A 23,561-nucleotide genomic window follows, 5' to 3' on the forward strand; every position below is an offset into this window, starting at 1 on the left:
TTTGTGGAGCATCTTTTTACGCCATTCCAGGTCATAAGTAGGCCCCACGTTGGGCCAAGAAAAGACCCAAAATTCGTGCAAAATCAGGGCCTAATATTTAGGCCCAATTAAGCCTAAATATCTTGAATATTCTTGAAAAATCACACTTGGCATGATCTGGAACTATGCAGTATATGATGGTAACCAAGTGTCCCCTTATGTGACACTAAATCATGCTAAGATAAGGGGGGAGGGCAAAAACTTTATCTATAAATACCCCCCTAAATACACATAAATAGGTAAAAAATTGACAAAAGAGGGGAGGTTCTATCAAAGTGACTTCTTGAGCTTGGAAACTGATTCCAATTAGTGCATTTGAGGGAGAAATCATCAAGCTTTGGTCAAGGATTCATCAAGGCATGTTACAGACTTGGTTTGGTTAAGATTAAAGCTTGTTTTGATTGAATATTTGAATCACAATCCAAGGGAAAATGCTGCCATGAATTTGGTCAAAATGGGTATGCCTTAGGGAAGGATAGAAACCTTAAAAAAGAGTTAGAATTATCATGTTTAAGTGATGTTTGGATTGATTTTTGAAAGAAAATCCAATTAGGATTTTTAAGCAAGTAATTCGACCAAGGTGAGTTCTTGATGTAGGAGTTTGTTTTGATGTGTTTTGATGATTCTAATGGGTTTAAAAGGTGTTTTTGTGTAGGGAAACAAGAAAAAAGTGTTTACAATCATTAGAATTAAAAATAAAATTTTTGAAAAATATATACCCCTATTTGATGGTGAGAACCCACAAGGAAAAATCCCACGAACCCACAACCGATCTGAATATACGCACCCCAAGAACGTAAACAAAGGTCTGGTGATCTACTTGAACCCTTGAACACGGAAGAACAAGGACCCGAAGTGTTGAAAGACGCCACAAGATTGATCAAGCCTTGATAAGTCTGTTAGTTCAATGAAGAACCCTAGAAAGAACTCCTCTCAATCAGAAATTGCAAAATGCAAGTTTTCATTCAAAATTCCAAATCCCCTCCCAAAATGAGGGTTACAATATCTTATAGAGGATACATTCAAGATCTGACCTAAAAAGCATTAAATGCAATCTAGAAAATCAAAACATAATAAATTCATAAGGACTTGATTTAGGTAACTTGGAAATTCAAAAGTCAAATCTGCCAACTAATTATGAATTTTCGCACAAATGCATTTAATGAAATATAATCAGCATATCAAGCCCAAAATATGATTAATTAGGCCCAAATGAGTCTTCTCATGTGTTGTACTTGATCCAAGCTCCTTAAATTGAAGTCTCCAAGCCCAAGATATGATCAGTAGCTCCATTTTCAGCCCAAATGACATTAGTGACATCCTCAGCATTTTTATCCAGATTTGATACTCCAATAAATGCCATTTGCTTTGTCAAGGTGTCTTGCACTAGCCCACTCAAAGCTTCCTTAATTCTTTTAGCTCTTGCTCTTGTGATTGGTCCAGTTGGGATTTGCAATGGATCATTGGAAGTTGAGGAGTTAGCTTGCTGTATCGCATCATTTGACCAACATGAAATGAAAGGGAAGGAGTTTGATTTTCATAAATCTAAATTGATATTTGGATTCTATATGAAAAATTGTGTACGAATAATGAGCCAAGAGATTGAGGAATAGTTAGGTTAAAAATCAAGAAAAAGGGGGATTTAATTAGGTTAAGGTTAAGTGTGGGTGTTTAAGTTTGAATGATTGTTAATGTAGCTTGTAAATATACTTGAATTTATAGGTTTTGAGGAGAAGAGCCAAGGAGAACAATAATTCCTTGAGAAGGCCGAATTACATTAAGCATAAAAGGTAGCATTGAACTTATAATTTGATTGCTTATCTTACTTACTTAATGTGTTTATGTTGATTGCTCCAATTGGTGCATTTATGTTGTGGCAGTTGTTGATTTTATGACACTTGAAAAGCTTTGATGTTATGCCAATATGAGTATGTACTTGTTTCTTTCCTTGGTATAATGCATGACATGATTTTATGTGACTTGAGGATATCTTGAAGTTCTATAACATATCACATTATGCATTACTTGATTAATATGATAATTATAGTTCATTGCTACTAAGATTTCTATGAAATCTCATTCCTTCTTATGTTAAATTATGCATTAATAGGGAGTGGATCAAGTATGGATAAGGGCAAAGAGATGATGTCAAGCTAAAGAGGCCATATGACTTTTATAACATTGCATAAAGTTCATGTTGTATTTTGATGAACATCAGTGTAATTTTGTAATGAGTTATGGATGTAATATACTTTGAAACTATATAATTATAAATTTGAATGGTTGTTTATAATCATAGTTTGGTGTGCTTGAACGGATGATGTATGGAAAAGAGAAAAGAAAATTCAAGAAAATTGGTTTAGAGTGCCCTAAAAAGGGACAATTTTGTGATACATAAAATAGTGAGCAAATGGATGAATTTGGACTTGAAACTTGACAAACTTATAGATCTCATTTTTAGCTTTAAATCAAGCGGTAGATCATCAAAATTGAAGTTTGTGCTAAGAGATATGTCCTTCCAAAGTTGGGCTAAAAAACTAAAAAATTGGAAAATGAACATATGAACAATGCAACTTGGCGAATGTTTTGACTCTGTTTCGTAATGATATGATACCAATGAGTATTTTTTCCTTATAGAACGCATGGCAAACTTCAAGTAGAAATTGGAACCACCTCATTTTGATTTTTTTTACAATTAGTTATAAATTTTTAAGATCGATAAAAATTTCTATGAATAGTAAATAGTAACCTGGAACTAAAGTTTCAAAATTGAAATTTTCTCATACTTAAGGCTTGTATAATGATCCTAAAAAGTTCTAATTGTCATATAATAGAGTAATAAAAGAGGTGTCACATATTTTTCATAATTACTTTTTCTGATCCGAAACTTTTTAAAATTGTGGTTTGGTCCCTGCTGAGATTTAACCTCAAGAATCTTCTCATAATAAACACTTCTTCAATAGGTTTTGCAACCTATTTTTAGGGGATGGGAAACTTGTGACCATGAATAAACCATTTATTGGAAGTGCCCCTGAAGTAGATCACAGTAAACATTGAATCATTAACGTAGTGACTACTATATGTGTAATAGAATGCACCATTCACGTAACAGTATTTATCAAAAACTAGCAACCATATGATAGCAATTACATTACATATATTGAAATGAATGCACCTGAAGTACATCACAGTAAACATTGAACCATTAACTTTCATACTAACTACATAGTGTAATGGAATGCACCATTCACATAACAGTATTTATCAAAAACCAGCAGCCTCATGATAGTAGTTACTTTACATATGTTGAAATGACAAGTTAACATTAAGATTAAACCAGGGCCTAATGTTTTCTTGTCATTCAACCCACAAAACATATCCCATTCATTAAACATCATATACAAATGGGATACCTTGTCTACTAACCCATCTCTAAGGGTGGAAACAGGCCAGGCCAGGCCAGGCTTTACTCTTAACAGGCCAGGCCTGTTTTGTAGCCTATAGGCCTGAGCCTGGCCTGTGGCCTGTTACAGGCTTATTTTTCAGCCTGAGCCTGGCCTGTATAAAGGCCTGGCCTGGCCTGAAGCCTGTTAAAAAGCCTGTTTTTTTTTAAAAAATTCAAATTACAATATTTTTTTAGAAAAAAGCTAAAATAAAAAAAGTATACATAATAATTAATTTTTTTAGTTTTGTCTTTTATTTAAATTTTAGTATCATCGGTGCTGTTTTAAATCTTAATTATAATTTATAAGGATATTATTAAAAACTAATTCGAATTATATGTTAAAATTTGGGATAAAACTATGTTTAAGTACCAAAAAAATTAAGACAAATAAATAAAAAAAACTATTAATTTTACAATGAATAAAGAGAGTATCATAATTTAATTAATATAATACATAAGTTAATTAATCTGTCATTCTTGGAACAAAAATTTTCTTTCCTATTTTATTTATATTTTTAAGATTTAAAGATCATATTATTTATTGATATTTTTATTTTAAATTATATTTTTATCTTTACTTGTCAACTAAATTTCAAAATCTAAAGAAGAACTAAGCTATTAACTATATATTAAAATTAAAAAATAAATTAAAAGTACACATTAACAATACCATTAACTAATTTTTTTATATATTATAATTATAAGTTTTTAACAGGCTCAGGCCGGCCTAACAGGCTTAACAGGCCTTTTAGAGAGCCTAAGCCTGGCCTATTAACTTTAACAGGCCTTCAAACAGGCCTGAGCCTGTCTCTTTTGGAAAACAGGCCAGGCCAAATACAGGCCAGGCTGTAGGCCCCTGACAGGCCGCCTGGCCTGTTTCCATCCCTACCCATCTCCCAAAAAATTAAGCATTCAAAAATCATTCCATTTACACCAAAAAATAACCATATCTACTAACATCTAACTTCAACTTGGATTTGGATTCTTGCATATTCTTCTTGTGTGGCCAACTTGTTAGCATGTGCTACATGGTAGATCTTGTTGTTTTGGAATTGTGACTCTCGTCTCTTTATTTTAGGCCTTCTTGATGGTCAACTAGTCAAAGGTGGTGCCAAGAACACTTGACTTGCTATATTTTCCACCCAATAGTTGTTAGAATTTCGCATATCTACTATCACCACTGGAATCATAGTTCTCCCATAAATCTTTTGCTATGATGATTTGTAGCATTCATCAACAAATTCATACACATTACAATTGAAAACCTTAATAGTTGTATAGGCATGAGGACATAAAATGCCTAACATTTGAGAAGCTGCATAGGTGCATTCGCCTAAACCAAGATCAACAATCCTTTTGTTGTATGGACACACACCCTACCTCCTCCATAAAGTACACTTAACATGCTTGCTGATCTAGCAACATGATCCACCAATTTTGCATCTATGTTTGGGCCTACACCATTTTCCAATTACTCATTGCTATGCTTTCTGCATACATCTTCTTTGCCACTTTCTAATGATACTCATGTATAAGTTGGGCAACATTATATCGTCTCTCCTTTAATATCCAAGCATTGAATGACTCAATAAGGTTTGTTGTGATGTTATCCCATCGTTTAAATGGGAATTTACTTAAGGCCCACCTTTCCACATTACCATGATCAAGAAGCCACTCAAATAATTGTGGATTGAACTTTCTCATGTTATCCATTGTACCCTCCAACTCAGAGTCAAGCCTTGCACATGCAATAGCATCTAGGTATTGTAGTCCCTCCTCCCTTGCTTTCCCACTAGTCTTACTCTTTCCTTTATTTAATTTAATCATTTGTGCACTAAAGTTTTCCTTAATATGTTTGTAACAGTACGCATGCCTCTTACTACCAAATATTACTGGCATGGCACCTATGCATTGTGTCAATCTGACACAATTGTCAATTCCATTGACCCAACTATCTCCTTAATCATATATAAGAACCATGTCTAATCCTCAAGTGTCTCTCCCTTTACAATCACAATCGCAAAAGATAACAATTCATTGTCAGCATTATAAGCAGAGGCTGACAGTAATGTCCCTTATACAGTCTACCTAAATGACTTCCATCAATGTACAATACATGTCTAGCACCAACTATAAAACCTTTTATACAACACCCATATGCTATGAACACATGCTCAAATGTGTTATTAGTACTAGCTACCCATTTAGCCACAGTTTTGTTATCTGTTTCCTTTAACCGTTCACATATCCATGGAATAAGCATATAAGACTAGTCAGGCCTGCCATATATGTTCTCTAACGCTTTTTGCTTCGCCCTATCTATTTCATACCATAATCTCTTTCCAAACTCTTTCTTATATCATTTGGATACCTGTCTATGTGATCATTTACCTCATCAATTATGATTGGTGATGTCAAGCTAGTTGAACCACCATGTGTCACATGAAGATTGTCTTGAGCATTATGAACATGCTCATTTATGAATGTCAACACATATAAAAAGAGAGTACTCTTTATACCTACTCTTGCACTTATCCTCTGTAACAACTTACTTCTATTATACCTTAGAGTCCATTTAGAATCATTTCTAACTACTTTGGATGGCCTTAAGATCATAAAAACATAACCAAGACATTGACTTATGGAAACACTGTTCACTGTGCATTTTCTAGATTACAGGTCTAACTTCAAAAAATCATAACTAATTCTACAAAAATCGTATTGAGGTGCTCCAAATTTATATCTGAATATCTTTCAATTCTATTTAAGGGAAAAATATCAAACTTGACTTATCTCTTGCCAATTCGTACAGTTTAATCTATAAAGATTACTATTCATTTAGTAAATACTGAAACTTCCAGATTTCTTGGCTCAACTTTGGAAATTCATATCTCTTAGTATACACATCCAAATAAGGTAAACTACCTATTTAATTAAAGCTTGGGATGTGCACAATAAGCTTGCCAAAATTTTGTGGATTAACTCATTCATTCAGCAAGTCAAACTGGAGCTCAAAATTGACTGCTCTAGGACCTACGTTTTTCTCTTTACCTTTTCTTGTTTTAATTCTTTTTATTACTTTGACATGCATAACTTGGGCTTACTCTTTCCCATTCATTCTCATACATTTCCATTCATGCCATACACATTCTAATCAATCACATTACATTATTGGCATCCATAAACATAATTTACACAATAGGAGAATTATACATTGTACGATAATCTCACTCATTAATATCAATGATTCTCCACTTACTTCTCCTTCCTTCTCATGCCATCATTGATTGACCTAAATGGTTGGCTAGGGAGGGATGAGATTTAGAAGAATCTCAGTAGCAAACAATACCACATTAATCATGCTAGATAAATGCTAATGCATTAAATGCAACTTGCTTATTCTCTTGTTAATTAGTAACATATTAGTATGCTTAATGCTACCTACTTAATGCATGGCCATAGAGACATAATCTATATTCATCATAAATAGAAATTATAGTAACAAAAACATGCCACAACAACATTTAAACATCATGTACATATCAATACACAAGCATACAACGTCAGGCAATGATAATAAGTAAGTTCACTACCTTATACTTCAAGCTTTCCTCTTGCTTTTCCTTTGACTCCCTTGACTTCCCAACCATGAAAGCTTTCGATCAACATCAACAAATATCCTATTGGATGTTCCAAGGTCCTAAACATAGCCATATTGGTTATACAATCCATTAGGATCAAGTCAAGAGATTATACAATCCATTAGGTCCTAAAATACCCTTTTCTGTAAATTTTTGGATTAATATTCTAGCTTTTTAAAAATTGTTCTCTTAGGCCAATCATATACAATTTTGCCCAAGGAATCAAATATGAGCTTGGATTCATGAAAAGAAAACTCCTTCCCCAAGAATCAGTGTTAGCCGAATAGGGGGTTTTAAAATCCAAAATTTCCAACTTTAATTCCAATACTTCTAATGCTTGTTCTTTAGGTTTATCCTACACCATTTTTCATTTTAAACACAATAGAAGTATCAAAACTATGAAAAACATATCCTAGGATACAGATCTTAGCTTGGCCAAACAGTACCCATGGTCATCAAATCATGAAATCTTCCATATATTAACATAAATCCACTTGAAACAACCTCTAATCATTGTGTTTTAACTAAATATGGCATCAAAACTTCCTTTCCCTAACCCTATAATATTTCCGCCAGCACTTCCCCTTAGGGGAACAACATTTTCCAACTAACCAAACCAAGAAATCAAGACAAGAAACATAATAGAACAATCTACTAACCTTAAATCTAAGCTTGGTTGACCAAAAGTAGTAGCTTTCCTCTTGGTTGTTCTTCAAGAATCAAATTTGCAAGAGTTTCCCTTCCTTTGGCCGAAACTCATGTCTTGTAGGGGGGAGGGTTCTATTTATAGGCCAAATCTCTTACCAACCCCTTAAAATCACATTAAATACAATGGTGAGGTGTCACTTAATTATGGCTTCTTACACTAATTACATCATTAAAATAAATCCAAATTTAATTAAAATGAAAAATGATCAAAAATCAAAATCCTCTCTATACATGGCTTAACAAGTAGGATCTTAATCCCTTCTATTCATAATTACTCCACATGGTGCATTAATGAGCCATCATTACTTTTGTCTTTCTTTAGATGTTTTCTTTTATTTACTTAGCTCTCATTTGTCAGAATTTCTTCCTAGCTTTCTGGAGCTCTGAAAATTATTCTGTCTACTCTAAAAATTCCTTTTACCTTTATAGAAAACCTATAAATTTTCTCAGGCCATGACTCATCCTGTAGGCCCCACTTAAAAATCATTCTTTAAAATGCCCTTTTTATTGGCATAATCATCCTTATATTTTATTAAAGCCATTCCACTGGCCTTCTGGGAGCAGGACTAATTTTATAAATTAGTACAACCTTTTAGCTATTTAACCTCATTTTTGTATATATTTTTTAGGGCTCTTGCTATCTCAAATAATTACCTCAAATGGTATATTTTTTACTGACCATAATCTTATAAATTTCATTTAAGTTGCCTCAGGGGTATTGTCATCATTTCTCTTTACAAAGGAGTCTTAGAATATTATTTCCCATTTTTCAAGATTTTCTTCAAATTTTCTATATACTTTCCATTTTTACCCCTATTGATTTAACTTTCTGAATTTATAATTTAGTCCATGTTTGGACTTAACTTCATAAAACCATCTCTTTGAGGCTTCTAACTGAATCTTTAGACTATATCTAGCCTCTTTTCTCTTTCTGGGCCTTTGAGACTTTATTAAAGCCTCTAACTTTGATTACACTTTAGCCCCTGAAAACTGTCACTTTGCAGTTTAGTCCCTATTCTTATTCTAGCTTCCTTTCGCATCTTTGAAACTTCTGTTCAAAAGGGCTTGGTAGCCTACCTTCTTTAGGCTACTTCATGGGTTTCTGGGCCTAAAATTTGAGATGTGACATCCTTCATGGACAATGTTCAACTTTACATTTCACATACATATTTTCCTTATCATTTTTCACATACTTGTACTCAAACTTCTTTGCAATACTGAACTTATGTACTTTCTTCTTGAAATCTTCTGCATGTGCAAAAAGTCTGGTTCCGTCCTAACAACATCTCCTTCCATTTCAAAGAATTGATCTTCGGTAAAGGTGTTGGTGCACTCATTACTCCATATGGCAAGCTTATATTAGGTCTTTCACTGCCTCCATAACTTGTGTTTTCCAAAGCATTTTACTCTAACATAGGCTTATCATTCTGTTCTGACAGTCCCAATATTTTTGAGATCCTGCATGTATAATTACCAACATTGTTAACAGATTTACTACAATATTATAACAATTATCAACTTTCATAACAAAAGAAAATTGTCACTTACATTTCTGGATCACCCATTTCTTCCTCCACATTGTCATTACCTTTATGTGCTATATAAACATATGCATTATGGTCATTATATTCAAATAAATTATTAACTTCACCATCATCTATAATATCTACTAATACCCTGTCATCAAAACTCAAAGCGTATTTAATATCACAACTATGACAATCTATATTGAACCATTCTCCTATCATTGTCTTGAAATCTTCAAGTCTTGTACCCTCATTTATTACTCTTACTTTGACAGTCCCACTATAGTATTTAACTTCGCCATTGCCATTTTCTACATACTTCCCACCTACATGAAAATAACAAGCAAGTCTTTTTGAAGATGTTGATCCAATGTTAGAAGACATCACAACTTGCTAACCTACAACAAACAATAATAAAAAAAGGGGTTAAGGTGCAACTTTAACAATAAAGTTTATCCTAAGGGACACTATGCACCATAAAGTTTATTTAGGTATAAAAATATACATGAAGCTGTCAAAAGAAGACATTTATCACCACACCATTAACATCTGTTAGTTTATCATTAGTGGAACCCACAAAGTCAGTTTTAAGGGCATTTTTAACAACGAAGTGTGCATTAAGGGGTAGTGGGCACCATAAAGTTTACTTCGATGCAAAAACATATATGAACATTTTAAAAGGGAAAAAAATAACAAAATTCATCAACTCCTATAAACGTCTGTTAACTTTATTTTGTTGGTCTGACCAGATACCACATTTTCTTTCCATCTATTCCCACTTCCAAGCCTATTCATCTTTCTATAATCATAGTCAACACACACACACACACACACTCTCTCTCTATCTCTCATGTCTTTTTCTCAGCCTCAAAAAGAATAAAGTCAATGGTGGGATCCAAAAGAATAAAGTCAATGGCTGTTTATGGGAGTTGATAAATTTTGTTATCTTTTTTCTCTTTGAGAAAGTTTATATATATTTTTGCACCTAAGTAAACTTTATAGTACCCAGTACCCCTTGATGCAAATATCATTGTTAAAAATACATCTTAAAACTGACTTTGTGAGTCCCACTAATAATAAACTAACGAATGTTAATGACATGGTGTGAGACGCCCCTTTTTGCCAACTTCATGTATATTTTTGCAATCAAATAAACTTTTTGGTGCCCAGTGCCCCTTGGGATAAATTTTGTTGTTAAAATTGTACCTTAACCCATAAAAAAAATTAAGTTCTCCACCAAGCAATTTCCATCAACATACGTGACACCCAAAACACACACAAAAAATCTTTTCTTTTATTCGCAACTTTATTATAGGGTTTCACAGCTCCATTATTGATTTCAACAACACTAACCACTTGGATGCAAACTTCACGGCTATGTAATTGGTTGCCACCGTTTTTTATTTCCGCTACGTCATTCCAAATACTAAATATAAACCCTCATCTCCAACAAACCCGTCCCCATTTCATCATGAAGCAACTTCTACACACTTACATAATGCCACATGTTCACTCCCCTCTCTTACTACAAACCCTATTACTCACAACCAAAATGTACTAAATCAGCAATGTCAACGGAATGGTGATGCGGAGGAGTAAGATAATATCATTTCTAAAGACTACAGACTTAAACTTACCTCTTTTCAGCTTAAACGTGTTGCTCCAAGTTGCTCCAACATTCCTCTTTCCTTCTTCACGTGTTTCATCAATGTCTTTCTCTGTTTACTTTCTTTCCATCTTCAGCTTCTTTTTCCCTCACTCATCAGGGCATTTCAGTCTCTATGCCAAAAATGAAAATTCCATATTAGTACCTTATGCCCATTTGGTTATTTTGCTTATTTGGATACCTATTTTGTCTTTTTGAATTTTATATGGTATTTTGTGGTCATTTTCTCAACCTACAATGTGAGTTTAATCACATCTTTATAGTGAACTTATTTAAACCCGTGAACTTCATGAGTTTGACAATTTTGACTACTTGAGCCTAAGCTTCAAAGTCAAATTGAGGATGATTTAAGATACACTCTTTCAAAGCCTCCCTTGAACCTCGATAACATCATTATAAATGACAATAATAAAATCTTCAAGACATTTAAAAATTTTTTGCGTTTCTAAATTTAAAAAGAAAAAGATGATCATCGGGGACAATTATTAATTAATTAATAATAGTACAATTAAAATTACGTATCTAGATTGATGAATTGAAAAAAAAATTGTATTCTGACATGTGCAAACTCTAACAACATCAGAAGCCGGGGGCAATTATTACTAATTAGTTAGTTATAGTGCGTGCAATAAATATTACATATCTAAATTTATGAATTGGAAAAAAATTCATGTATTTTGTCTTCTTGTGTAAAGTGTAAACTCTTCAGCACACATACAAGCTCAAGCTTTCAACGATTTCCATATGCGCGGAGTAACAAAATTTAAGAGATATTGTTTGATTTTTTTTCTTTTTTAATTTGGATCTGAATCGTGATTATCCAAACCCTAATAATATATAAATTCAAAAAAGAATAATTTCTTTGTTTTGATTTCATACATTTGGATATTTTATTATATTTTCAATTTTAAAATATTATATGCTACCTCTGTTGTTTAATATAAAATTTATTTTGCAGTACAGATTGTAATATGAAGTGAATATTAAGAAGGACCGGCAGCAATTCATCTTGAGCCGCAATTTATATATTAGTTTTACAATAAATCATAAGATTAAGGAATCTTTATTTTTATATGTAAATGAAGTAATAGTCACAAAATCTGGTATTTGCCTGAGTTACTGTTTACTCTTCTCAAAGTTAAAAGTTGATCCTTTTATTTTTCTTTGTAGTTTTTCATTTAATATTTTAAGAAGAATAAGTAATGTTTTTTCTTTAAAACAATTAATAATCATAAATTTCAAAATTGAATAATTTTTTAAGGTTCTTCAATATAATTATTATAAGTTAAACATTTAGTACTCAATACATAGTTCAAATATATAGGAGAAACTTTATGACAAGTCATATTTTTTTATAAGCCAAACAACCTACGTGTGGCTATTTAATTTCTTGAACTGCATCCAATATAAAATTTGTAATAAGCTAATTTGACTTGAGAGGGAGAGGGGATAGGGTATTTCTTAATTTTCCTATTATCTTAAGCTCTTATATGAATTTCGCCACAACAAAAAAAAGACTCTAACATGGCAAATGATGTTAGCTATCTTAAAATTTATCCTAATAAAGGGTGCTATATTTCTTAATTTTTTGTTAATTAAATTACATAAAACTTATGTAAACTGTAGGCCGTTTATAAATAACACCCTTAACTTTTAAAGGCTTCATAATTAACCTCTATGAACCTTTCAAGCTTCTATATACTACTTTCAGTCCTAATTATAAGACCTCGTTTGTAGTCTACTAATGAGGTCTTATAATTAGGACCAGAGGTAGTATAACCCTCAATTTAATTATTAATTATATATCCTCTTAACTTTTACTTTCATGTGTGCATATTAATAACCTATTAAATTTTAATTAATATGTAAATAATCCTCCTAAATTTTAAAGTTTGTGCCAATAAATAATGTATAAAATTAATCATATTATAAGAATTATTTAAAATAAGCGCAATAGTTTATATGGTTGGTTACAAAATTTTTAAGGTTATCAAAGTTATGTGTATATAGTTCAAGTGTGTGTGTGTGCATATATAATTTAGCGTAATTTTTTAAAATTACCTGATGGATGAGAGGAAATGAGGGGAAGAAAAGGACAGAAGATGGGTTAGGTAGGTAAGTAAGAGTGGATCATGCATAAGAGAATTGAACGCTTGGTTTTGAACGTGAGACTTGGCACCTATACTTGTGCTTTCATCTAACTTCATTCCCTTTTATATCAACCCTCCTTCCTCCACCTAACCCCACTCTCACCCTCCTCATCAATGCTCTCGGATTTTATTTCTTCACCGCATCCTTGTATTTAATTCTATTCATTCTTCCTCTCCATTTTGCTCCTCAGATCAATCTCCTTCTTCGTTTTCATCATTCCCTTTCTCATTACTCTGCTTGATTCAACCATGATTTCCGTTGAATCCCAGCAAAACCCAGACCTCACTTCTCCTCCTTCCCCAAAACTTGCTTCAAATGATGCAAAATCTGCAGATTCTTCTCAGACTACCCATATCTTCAAGTCTAAATTACCAGCCATAACTATTTCGAACCATCTTCCGCTTCACGCTTACTGCTTCGAGAATCTCTCGCAATTCGCTGACCGTCCCTGCCTCATCATCGGCTCCACCGGGAAAATTTACTCCTATGCGGATGCTCACCTGCAGTCGCGGAAGGTCGCCGCCGGATTCTCCAAGCTCGGGATCAAGAAAGGTGATGTGATTATGATACTGCTTCAGAATTCTGCTGAATTTGTTCTGTCGTTCTTCGCTGCTTCAATGATCGGCGCTGTGGCCACTACGGCGAATCCGTTCTACACTGCTGACGAGATCTTCAAGCAGTTCCGCGCCGCGAAGGCAAAACTGATCATCACGCAATCCGCGTACGTCGGCAAGCTCCGAGACCACGAGGCCGGTGCGGACATCGGAGCGGATCAGCTTAAGGTGATCACCATCGATGATCCGCCAGAGAAGTGCTTGCATTTCTCGGTGGTGTCGGAAGCCGACGAGAGCGAGATGCCAGAGGTGGAGATCGACCCGGACGATCCGGTGGCCTTGCCGTTTTCTTCCGGAACGACAGGATTGCCTAAGGGCGTGATTCTGACACACAAGAGCTTAACGACGAGCGTGGCGCAACAGGTCGACGGCGAGAATCCGAACCTGTACCTGAAAGCAGAGGACGTGTTGCTATGCGTGCTTCCTCTGTTTCACATATTCTCTCTGAACAGTGTGTTGTTGTGCGCTCTGAGAACGGGAAGTGCGGTATTGCTGATGCACAAGTTTGAGATTGGGGCGTTGCTCGAACTGACCCAGAGGCATAAGGTGTCGGTGGCGATGGTGGTGCCGCCGCTGGTGCTGGCGTTAGCGAAGAATCCGATGGTGGCCGACTTCGACCTGAGCTCAATACGGTTGGTGTTGTCCGGGGCGGCGCCGCTGGGGAAGGAGCTGGAGGACGCTCTAAGAAGCAGAGTACCTCAGGCCGTTTTGGGTCAGGTAAGAACAAGTCGTTCACATGAACTTCATCTTCGTCTAGTTCTAATTTAGTTAGGTATTGGGTGTTTAGATAGAAACCAAACCATGATTTTAAAAGTACTTTTATGGTTTACGAAATAAATACGTGAAGGAGTCTCTCTCATTTTGCAGAAAAGTGCTTCTCAAAAACACTTTTCAAGATTGTCAAACACCTCCTTAATGCTCAAGGAGGGGCCGCCATAAATTTAAAATAGGGAAATTTATGTTGGGTAATGACAAAAACTACATTTAAGGACCAAAACTACATTTACAACCCACATGAAGTACTCCTATGCGTTTATTAAAATAATTAAATTAAATTAAATACTTAAAAAATTAAAATGTTTGTAAAATTTAAAGCTACAGTGATTTTTTTAGATCACTAGGAGTATTATTTTTTGAAATTATAATTATCATGTAAGTTTTTAAATTTTTTAGAATGTTTTTAATTTCTATTTTAAAAAAATAAATAATAATAATTTTGACAATGATGAATAGTAATTTTGGCTACGTGAGATTATATCAATGACAAAAGTGACGTGAAGTGTAGTTAGTTTTCAGCGTTCAAACCCTCTACTATGATTGAAAAAAAATAGTAGTAACTTAAAAATACAAGTACTAGCTTTAATAACGTACAAATTTCAATTCTTTAATGAATTATTGATATTGATATCTCATATATGTTCTCAGATATGGTTTTTTTATTATTATTATTTTGTCTTTCGGTCTGCAACAGTTAAAAAAAGTATATATAACTATTTATTTATCTTTAACATTTTAAAAGATTTATTATTTTCAAACAAAAACACACAATGAAGTTTAGAACAGGAGGGAGTGTATTTTTACCAGCCATTTAAGATTAAAAATTTTTTTGTTTGTTAATTTTTATCATGCTTGGTTTGGTAGGAAGAAATTAAGATCAACTTTTTCACCTTTCTTATTCAATCGCACTCAAAGACTTGATCAACAAATCATACTTATTATTGTATATAGAAAAATAGTAAAAGCGAAAGCCATAACATAAGAAGATTAACGTTTCTTGAAAATTTTAAAAAATAAAAAAATAATATATGTTGAGGATGATAGCGACGTGTCCAGCTTTTGTCATCCATACCCCAACTGATAGTAGAGAAGCCAAAGGATCTTGTGAAGCCATTCAAAGTTTAGCTAATATAAATTCCAGTAAATACGATTTAATTTAGCACAATTGAGAAGATTGTTATGTCCTATTTTTTTTTTGGGGCATAATTGAGTAGTTGAAAATACGATTTCAGTCCCCTGATATGAAATGAGCCTAACTAGAAAGTGCCTATCTTTTGAAGTTTAGTCTTTATTGTTAATAAATTATAATTTTAGTTTGAAAGGAAAAAAATTATGAACATCTAGTTTGTCAGATATATAATATCCATTCATCGTGGTTGTCGTCATCGTTATCTGGAACTACTTTTATTTTATATATTTTGTGTAGAAAACTATTTATAATACTTGAAGTAAAAGCATATATAAAGATGAAAAGAATTACTACTCGTTTGACTTTGGAATGTGAAGAAATTCAAGAAACTTGATTCGGCGATGACTATATATGATAGAGTTGACTTCTTTTTCAGATGATTATCTGAAATATAAAAAATATTTTTATGGAAGTTGGATTTGTTTTTTTTGCTTTTTTGGAGTATACGACAAAAGAAAGTTTGCACTCTAATGGCAAGCAAGAGAATGAAAAAAAGTCGAGAAAAGGGGCCTATTGTTGGAACTTGGAACGCCGGGTAGGTTCTGGAGTCTTTCCTAGTTTCATCACATATTCACTTGGGAATCCGCATTTAGAAGGAGATAAAAAAAAAAGTATAAAATATTTTTTCATCCTAAAATACAAAAATATGTGTTAATTTTTCTAAAACATCTTTTTTAATCATTTATATAAAAAAACTGCCCCGCAATAAAAACTATTTTTAATACATATAATCAATAAAAAGAGTTTAAAAAATATATATTTGAAAAAAGATTAGTTAATTTCACATCTAACAATGAAATGGAGTACTTAATCATAATAAGTTGCATATATCTATCTACTTTTATACGAATAAAAAATTGTTCTGTATGTACCTATATTTTTTTTAATATTATCTCTGATCCTTAATATCTATTTGACTAATTTGAGTATATTAAAAAAGTTTGTTGAATTAGTTATTTGTAATGATTAGGTGTTGTCTTTCCTAAAATACACTTGCTAATAATGTATTAGCTAAAACTATCATTTGATTGAACATTTAACATATGTAACTACTATAAGGATTACATTAAAAAAATAGATAAATATGAAAAATAAAATGAATTGAGATATTATATTTAGGACCAGATTGAAAGCCAAACTAGCTCTTATATTAAGGATCGGAGATAGTATATGTGTGGTTTTATTTCTTAATTAAATACTTTAATTTCGTTTCTATTAGCCTATGTAATTTTAACAGAATAAAATTAAAGTAAGTAATTAAAAAAAAGGAAATATCAAATTAAAAATTAACAAAATAATATAGGTACAATGCAGAATGGTTTTTCTTTGCCTCAATTCCAGAGCTTCTTTGTTAGTCATGAATTACTGGGATAACTAGACACATCTTTTTTTTATATATGAATTACTGGGATAACCAGACACATCTTTTTTTTATATATTATCATAGTTACCAAGTTTTTTTTTTTTTTTATGAACCTAAAGTATCTTACCAAGTTTTATTTTTATGCATGAATTTTATAATTGTAGAGTTTATTTCTTTCTAATAAAAAAGAGAAAAATAACGTAAATACTGAAATGGGGAAAATTATTATGAAGGGGTACGGAATGACGGAGGCAGGGCCGGTGTTGTCCATGTGTCTGGGCTTCGCAAAAGAACCCTTTCCAACAAAGTCAGGGTCATGTGGCACCGTCGTCAGAAACGCAGATCTGAAAGTCGTTGACCCTGAAACTGGGCGCTCTCTGGCTTATGGCCAACCCGGTGAGATTTGCATCCGAGGCCAGCAAATCATGAAAGGTATGTTCCACTTCCATCCAATATCTTAAAATTTATCTTATCCTGAAATAATATTCCATTTTAAAACAATTATTTCTCTCAATTTTAAATATACAAATTCTTTATTAGTTCTTCTAAAAAAATTTTTGGCCACTTCTCTGTACTGGAATGGTATGGTTAGAGTTTTATTTAAGATTAGTCATATTTTTCTGTGCATTTTAGGGGAGATATAAAGTGAGTTGTATTATATAAGTATAATACAAAGTAATATAAATTATATATATTATATATAGCTGGCCCAAAAATTTATATCATATATAGTTTTCTCATAACGGTCATTTAAAAAAAAAAATTTATCAGTTAAAATAGTTATACTATTTTTTTAACCCTTTTATTTTTTTTCTCTGATTCATTTATTAATTTGGACAACCAAAGCTCAATTCATTAATCTAAAGGGGAGGAGAACTTTTAAATAAGATTGGAATTTGGAATGTTGTGCGTAGAAAAAACTATGCTTGCATAGTCAGCTTAATAATAAATATTACTGCCTCGGGTTCTTTAGTAATATGAAATCTCGCTTGTAATAATTTAATTTAAACTATAAATTAGATCTTATATTTAGGATTGAAGGAGTATTACATAGTTACCAAAAGAAGATGGGCGAAGACAAGTTGATGATTATTGGTGTGTATATGTAATATATTTAGGATATCTGAATGATGAGAAGGCGACAGCAGCAACAATAGATGCAGAGGGATGGCTTCACACAGGGGATATTGGGTACGTAGATGACGACGATGAGTTATTCATAGTGGACAGAGTTAAGGAGCTCATCAAATTCAAAGGCTTCCAGGTGTCTAATAATCTCTTCTATCTTTATCTCTCTCTCTCTCTCTCTCTCTCTGGTTTTGCGCCCAACATATATCTATCAGTTGGAAGCATCTCTAAAAATGTGGCTATACATACTAAGGGTATGCTGATATATAAGGCGCAGGAGAGGTAAAATTTTAATGATGAATTTGATTTTAAAAACTAAAAAAGTTGGGTTAAAAATTTTTAATTAAATTTTCTTATTTTCTTATCTTACACATTCTCTTTATTAAAATTTTATAGTCTTATTTGTCTAATTTTTTAACTGAACTCATTAAAATTTTCCATTTGCTCCCCCGGGGGGGCGTTTCCATCATACCAAACACGGGGTAAAACTCCAATGCTATTTTCCCGTCCACACTAGCTTGCTCATTTCGCAACAAAGCAAGACAAACATTGCAGGTGCAGGGAAAAAAAATTTTCCACATGACTTTTCTAGCTACATGCCAATGCCATTTCCAAGTTAAGGATGGCAGTGGGCAAAAATCCCCTCCACTTTTAGATATCTAAATTCAATTTAAAGAACAATTTTCAGAAAACTATGCATCTAACAACCTAGATGTAAATTAATATAAATATAAATACAAGTTTTCAAGTTGATAAAAATTGGCTTTTTTTTTTTGGTAGAACGATAAAAATTGGCTTTGGTATGAGAAGAACCGTGCTTAGTGTTATTCTCTGTTGTTTTAGGTGGCACCAGCTGAACTTGAAGGCCTTCTTGTAAGTCACCCTTCCATTGCAGACGCAGCTGTCGTCCCGTAAGTATCACTTAATGATTACTTAAGTAATAAACATAGATTATATGTGATTAATTATATATCAACATTTTGAATTTAAACGAATCATCAATAAACTCATTGCTCCTTGTGAATAATAATGTTAATATATAATCTTCCACTTGTTTTTATAAGTTCAAATTGACTACTTTATGTAAATTACAAAAAAGTTAAAATTAGTTATTTCGTGAAAATATTTAAAATTATTCTCAATAAAAATCATTGGTTAAAGGATGATTAATTAATAATATTGTATTATGGTATGAAACATGCAAATGTCTTCATCATAATACGGAGTAGAAAGAGGAGTATTTATTAATTCCAATTAAAAAATTTGAACAGGCAAAAGGATGATGTTGCTGGTGAACTTCCTGTTGCGTTTGTGGTAAGGTCAAATGGCTATGATCTTACTGAAGAGGCCGTAAAGGAGTACATATCCAAACGGGTATGCTCCCTCCTTTAGACTTTCATTTAAATATTTGATGTTCATAATTTATTTATTTCTATCATTCCTAGTGTTTTTTTTTTCTTTTTAACATATTCGATTATTCCTACAATTTTCGAGTTTTTAAGTTTTGGTGCGTGGCATCTCGAGTCACAAAAAAAAAAAAGGAAAAATCAATATTTGTATCTTTTATATTTTAATATATGCGGATTTAATTAGTTCACCTATATTCAAATTATTAAGATTATGCATATGTGAAATTAAAAGAGCTGAGATTAAAGCTAGAAAATGATCATATGTGTATATGACTTCGAACAGGTAGTGTTTTACAAGAGATTACACAAAGTGTATTTCGTTCATGCAATTCCAAAGTCTCCATCTGGGAAGATATTGAGAAAAGACCTGAGAGCAAAGCTAGAGAGCAACAACATCCAAACGCCTTGAAAATTTTTTAGACATAATTGTCTTCGTTACTTCATTTGTTATATTGTTGCTTATGTTTTTTTTTTTTGGGGGGGGGGGGTGGGGGTGGGGGTGGGGTGGAGAGGGAATTAGGTGTGATGTGTAATCCATGACAAAAATCTTCTTCGCTGGAGACAATTCTATGAGGAGGTGCTCATAATTCATTCAACCAATCGTCATTGTATCTTTGCTATATTCTTTCCCCCTTGTCTGTCTTGTATATTTAAATGTACCCTATAATGTCATTTGAAATAAATTTCTCTTGTCACCAACTGTGACATAAATCGATGTAGAAAAGCGGCTTTCTATATCAATTGTCACGCGATAACATGCGAAGAAAGTGAACAACCCCCCCCCCCCCCCAAAATTTTTTTTTAATTAGCCTATCACTTCAGTCACATCTAAGAGCTTCACCCTTTTCATTTTATTCATATCAAATATGAAAAATTCAAACAATTAGCTCAAGTCTAACAAGCAGAGAAAGTGACAAGATTTTTTTTTTTCCAATTTTGATTAACTTTTTTTTATGCCAGTTATTAACTCGTGTAAACCTGGTTTTTTATACACTGATTCAATAGTCAGTGTTTGAAACAGTGCAACTTTTAAACTGACTGTATTTACATTGGCTAAAGAATTGGTGTTAAATGGCTGTTTGGTCTGAGGGAAATGTGAGGGGTGTGAGGGTTGGGGGGAGTGATACTCCTCTTCCCTTGCTTGGCTTCTTAAAATTTTTAGTAGGGGAGGGGATAGTTTCTTAATTTTTTTCACCTCCTACAACGGAAATGGCAATAAACGTTGGTCGACGAGGAGATTTAGCTGTAATTATCAAAGAGATGTGTAAACGGGCGGCGAACTCTGTATACTTTCTGCGACAGTTAACAAGTGATGTAGTTTTTTTTTTTTGACCGGAAACAAGTGATGTAGTTAATAACTTTCTATGTATGTAAAGATAAAGAACCTCTGTAGAAAGTCGTAATTTCACCTACATCGCCTTTTAAATCGTGGAATGTTATTTTTCTACACTAGTTTTTCTCCTAAATGTCATGCATTTAAGTTTCTACGATGGTTTCTCGTATAATTGATGTAGAAACTTGAATTCTTTTTTTATATGCTATTTTTTTGTTAACTAAACCTCCCTACAATTGCAGACGTTCAACAATAAAACAATCCTAAGCAAAACACTATCAGGACATGTAACCCCTAAAACCGTCATATTTTAAAATGAAATTCTAAAATAAAATCACATATAGCCCCTACTGAAAGGTTGTAAAGCTAACACTACCAAAAGGAAAATACTTTACCGTACTCAAAATTAGGACAATACCAAACTGAACATTTAATTAGATATGCATATATTAGCAACTTGTCTGCAACACAAAACTATGATATTTGACATGCATGGAAATATGATATTTGACATGCATCACAAGTACGCAACAATACTATAAAAAAAAAAGGCTTTTAGACTACTTTAAATGGGCTTTTGACGCCCGATATAGAAACGATTGGTGTTAAAAGTTACTCCTTTTTGCACAGGTTACATAACCAGTGAAAAAAAAAGTTACTTTTAAGATTGATTATTATTGTAATTAGTGTAACTATTATAAATTTAATTAAAAAAGAGGTCAACTATTTAGACTGACTATATTTGTTATAGCAATTCTGAGAAGCGGAATTTTTTTCAATTAATTATTTTTCCTTATGCTAGCTAGTTATTCTTATGACATTGGTCTTTTCAAGTTTTTTTTTTGTTTTGGCTTGGTTGCTCGATTTTGCTAGCTGCAAAGGGGTTAAATGACTTTTAGTGTTGGATTTCATAGAGGTAATTTAACCCAACGTTTGCTTGCAGCTAAAGGCTAATTTCTTTTGCAAGGACTAGTGAAGAATCTCACAACTCTTGGATTGGGTGCCATTGTTCAACAATAATATGCATTTTGATTATTAGTGTTAAAATAGAAAATACATATGTTACTAAGCCATTGTTCAAGGTCGCAAAGGAAAAAAAACGAAAGTCTAGCTTGACTTAAGTAGAAATAAAAGACCAAATGTATACGAACAAGATTTACAAATCCAACCCATATTTGCAAATCCAAAAACGGAAAGTCTAGCTCAATTTCTATTGAAGAAGATGGGTGAGGAGTGGAGGTATTGTCAAACATATTTGTGGATTGTTGCTACCCTTTGTTACTAACGGACGTCGTCCCAGTAAACATCATCTTCTAACTATCAAGGTATAGAGATAAGGTTCAATTGAGTCTATTGTGACCTTTCCAAAGCTCATAAGAGACTGGGTTCTTGTGAATGAGAGGAGTGAAGAGGCTTCAAAGTAAGCCTTGGTCAGGGCTTATAGGTGATATATTGAGTGATTTTGAAATTTGACATTTGAAATCTGGAGGAGAGAGTGGAGGTGATTAAGGTACATAATAAGTTGAGGGTTCACGCATCGAAAATGCACAATGGTACATTCCAAAGCAAATTAAAGTGAAGAAAAACAAATCAAAACCACGTGATGCTGAAAAGACATTGGATGGTTGGCAATGGATATAAAAACATGGACCAATAAAACTTGGGGAGAATGTTGACAAAAGACATTACATGGACCAAAAAGATCAAGTTATTGATGCTGAAATGGCCTAATCACCAAGTCACCATGAGATTTATAGGTATAAAGTTGAAACATCTCTTTTTAAACCTTTTTTAGTACATATTTGGAAGCGTTATGGTTTAAGCGGAAGATGAAACAAGTTCATAGATTGAAAATTTGCATTGTAATTACTCGGGTTACTATTCAAGGGGAAATTCCAGATTTTTAGTCCAATTTTAAAAATTCATAACTAATTATAGAAAAATCGCATTGAGATGGTTCAAAATTCTATTTGAAACTCTTTCAATTTTCTATAGAAAAAAATTATCAATATGGACTTAGTCCTTGCTAATCTGTACATTTAATTGCGTGAATTTTACTATTAATTTCGTAAAAACTGTACCTTTCAGTTTCTCTATCCTAATTTTGAGTAGTCATAACTCTTAGCGCACACATCTATTTGAAGTGATCTACATTTGTTTTAAAGCTTAGGATTTTCTCTAATTACTCACAAAATTTCATGGGCATATTCGATCGTTTGCCTCCCTTTAACTCTGTCACCATTTCGTGACTCATTTAAGGATAACTTATCCCCTTATTTGCATTAATAATTCATAATTACTCCTTTTCAAGCATATTACCATTCTATCCATACACTAACCATTCTTATAGATCATCATAGCCAATTATACATGTCATCATCATCATTTAACATCACATAATATTAAGAGGCATGTTCATAACATACATTGTCGTACAAAGTACATAATGTAATACAATACATTTTCTCAATTCTTTTCCTCTTTTCCTTGCTTCCACTTCATGCATCCTCTTTGTCACATTCTAATTTTTAGGCCTAGGAGCCTTGGGAGTAGCCCAAAATAGGTAGGCTAC

General features: G+C 32.9%; 1 protein-coding gene across 3 annotated transcripts; it reads left to right on the top strand.

Moving 5' to 3' along the window:
- The first annotated feature begins 13,250 nt into the window (after positions 1–13,250).
- Positions 13,251–20,380, top strand: LOC114755493 (4-coumarate--CoA ligase 2-like). 3 transcript variants are annotated; one of them, XM_028944370.1, is made up of 6 exons: positions 13,251–14,507; positions 17,353–17,551; positions 18,238–18,383; positions 19,091–19,158; positions 19,519–19,621; positions 20,167–20,380. In XM_028944370.1, exons 1-6 carry the CDS (start codon positions 13,425–13,427, stop codon positions 20,194–20,196), a joined length of 1,629 nt encoding a protein of 542 aa, XP_028800203.1. In that variant the 5' UTR covers positions 13,251–13,424; the 3' UTR covers positions 20,197–20,380. The 3 variants fall into 3 exon arrangements, with proteins under 3 accessions (XP_028800203.1, XP_028800204.1, XP_028800202.1); XM_028944371.1 differs by having other exon boundaries at positions 20,177–20,380; XM_028944369.1 differs by lacking the exon at positions 20,167–20,380 and adding an exon at positions 19,940–20,141.
- The last annotated feature ends 3,181 nt before the right edge of the window (positions 20,381–23,561 follow it).

This window comes from Neltuma alba, unplaced genomic scaffold (assembly GCF_004799145.2).
Source record: "Neltuma alba isolate B1F8T4 unplaced genomic scaffold, ASM479914v2 tig00010278_pilon, whole genome shotgun sequence".
NCBI lineage: Eukaryota > Viridiplantae > Streptophyta > Magnoliopsida > Fabales > Fabaceae > Neltuma > Neltuma alba.

Bases quoted from the DNA above. Each gene is read 5' to 3' on its own strand.
- LOC114755493 (XM_028944369.1), top strand. From the start codon at position 13,425: ATGATTTCCGTTGAATCCCAGCAAAACCCAGACCTCACTTCTCCTCCT. The intron at 19,159-19,518 runs GTAAGTATCACT...AAATTTGAACAG, and splicing joins GCAGACGCAGCTGTCGTCCC to GCAAAAGGATGATGTTGCTG. The intron at 19,622-19,939 runs GTATGCTCCCTC...GACTTCGAACAG, and splicing joins AGGAGTACATATCCAAACGG to GTAGTGTTTTACAAGAGATT.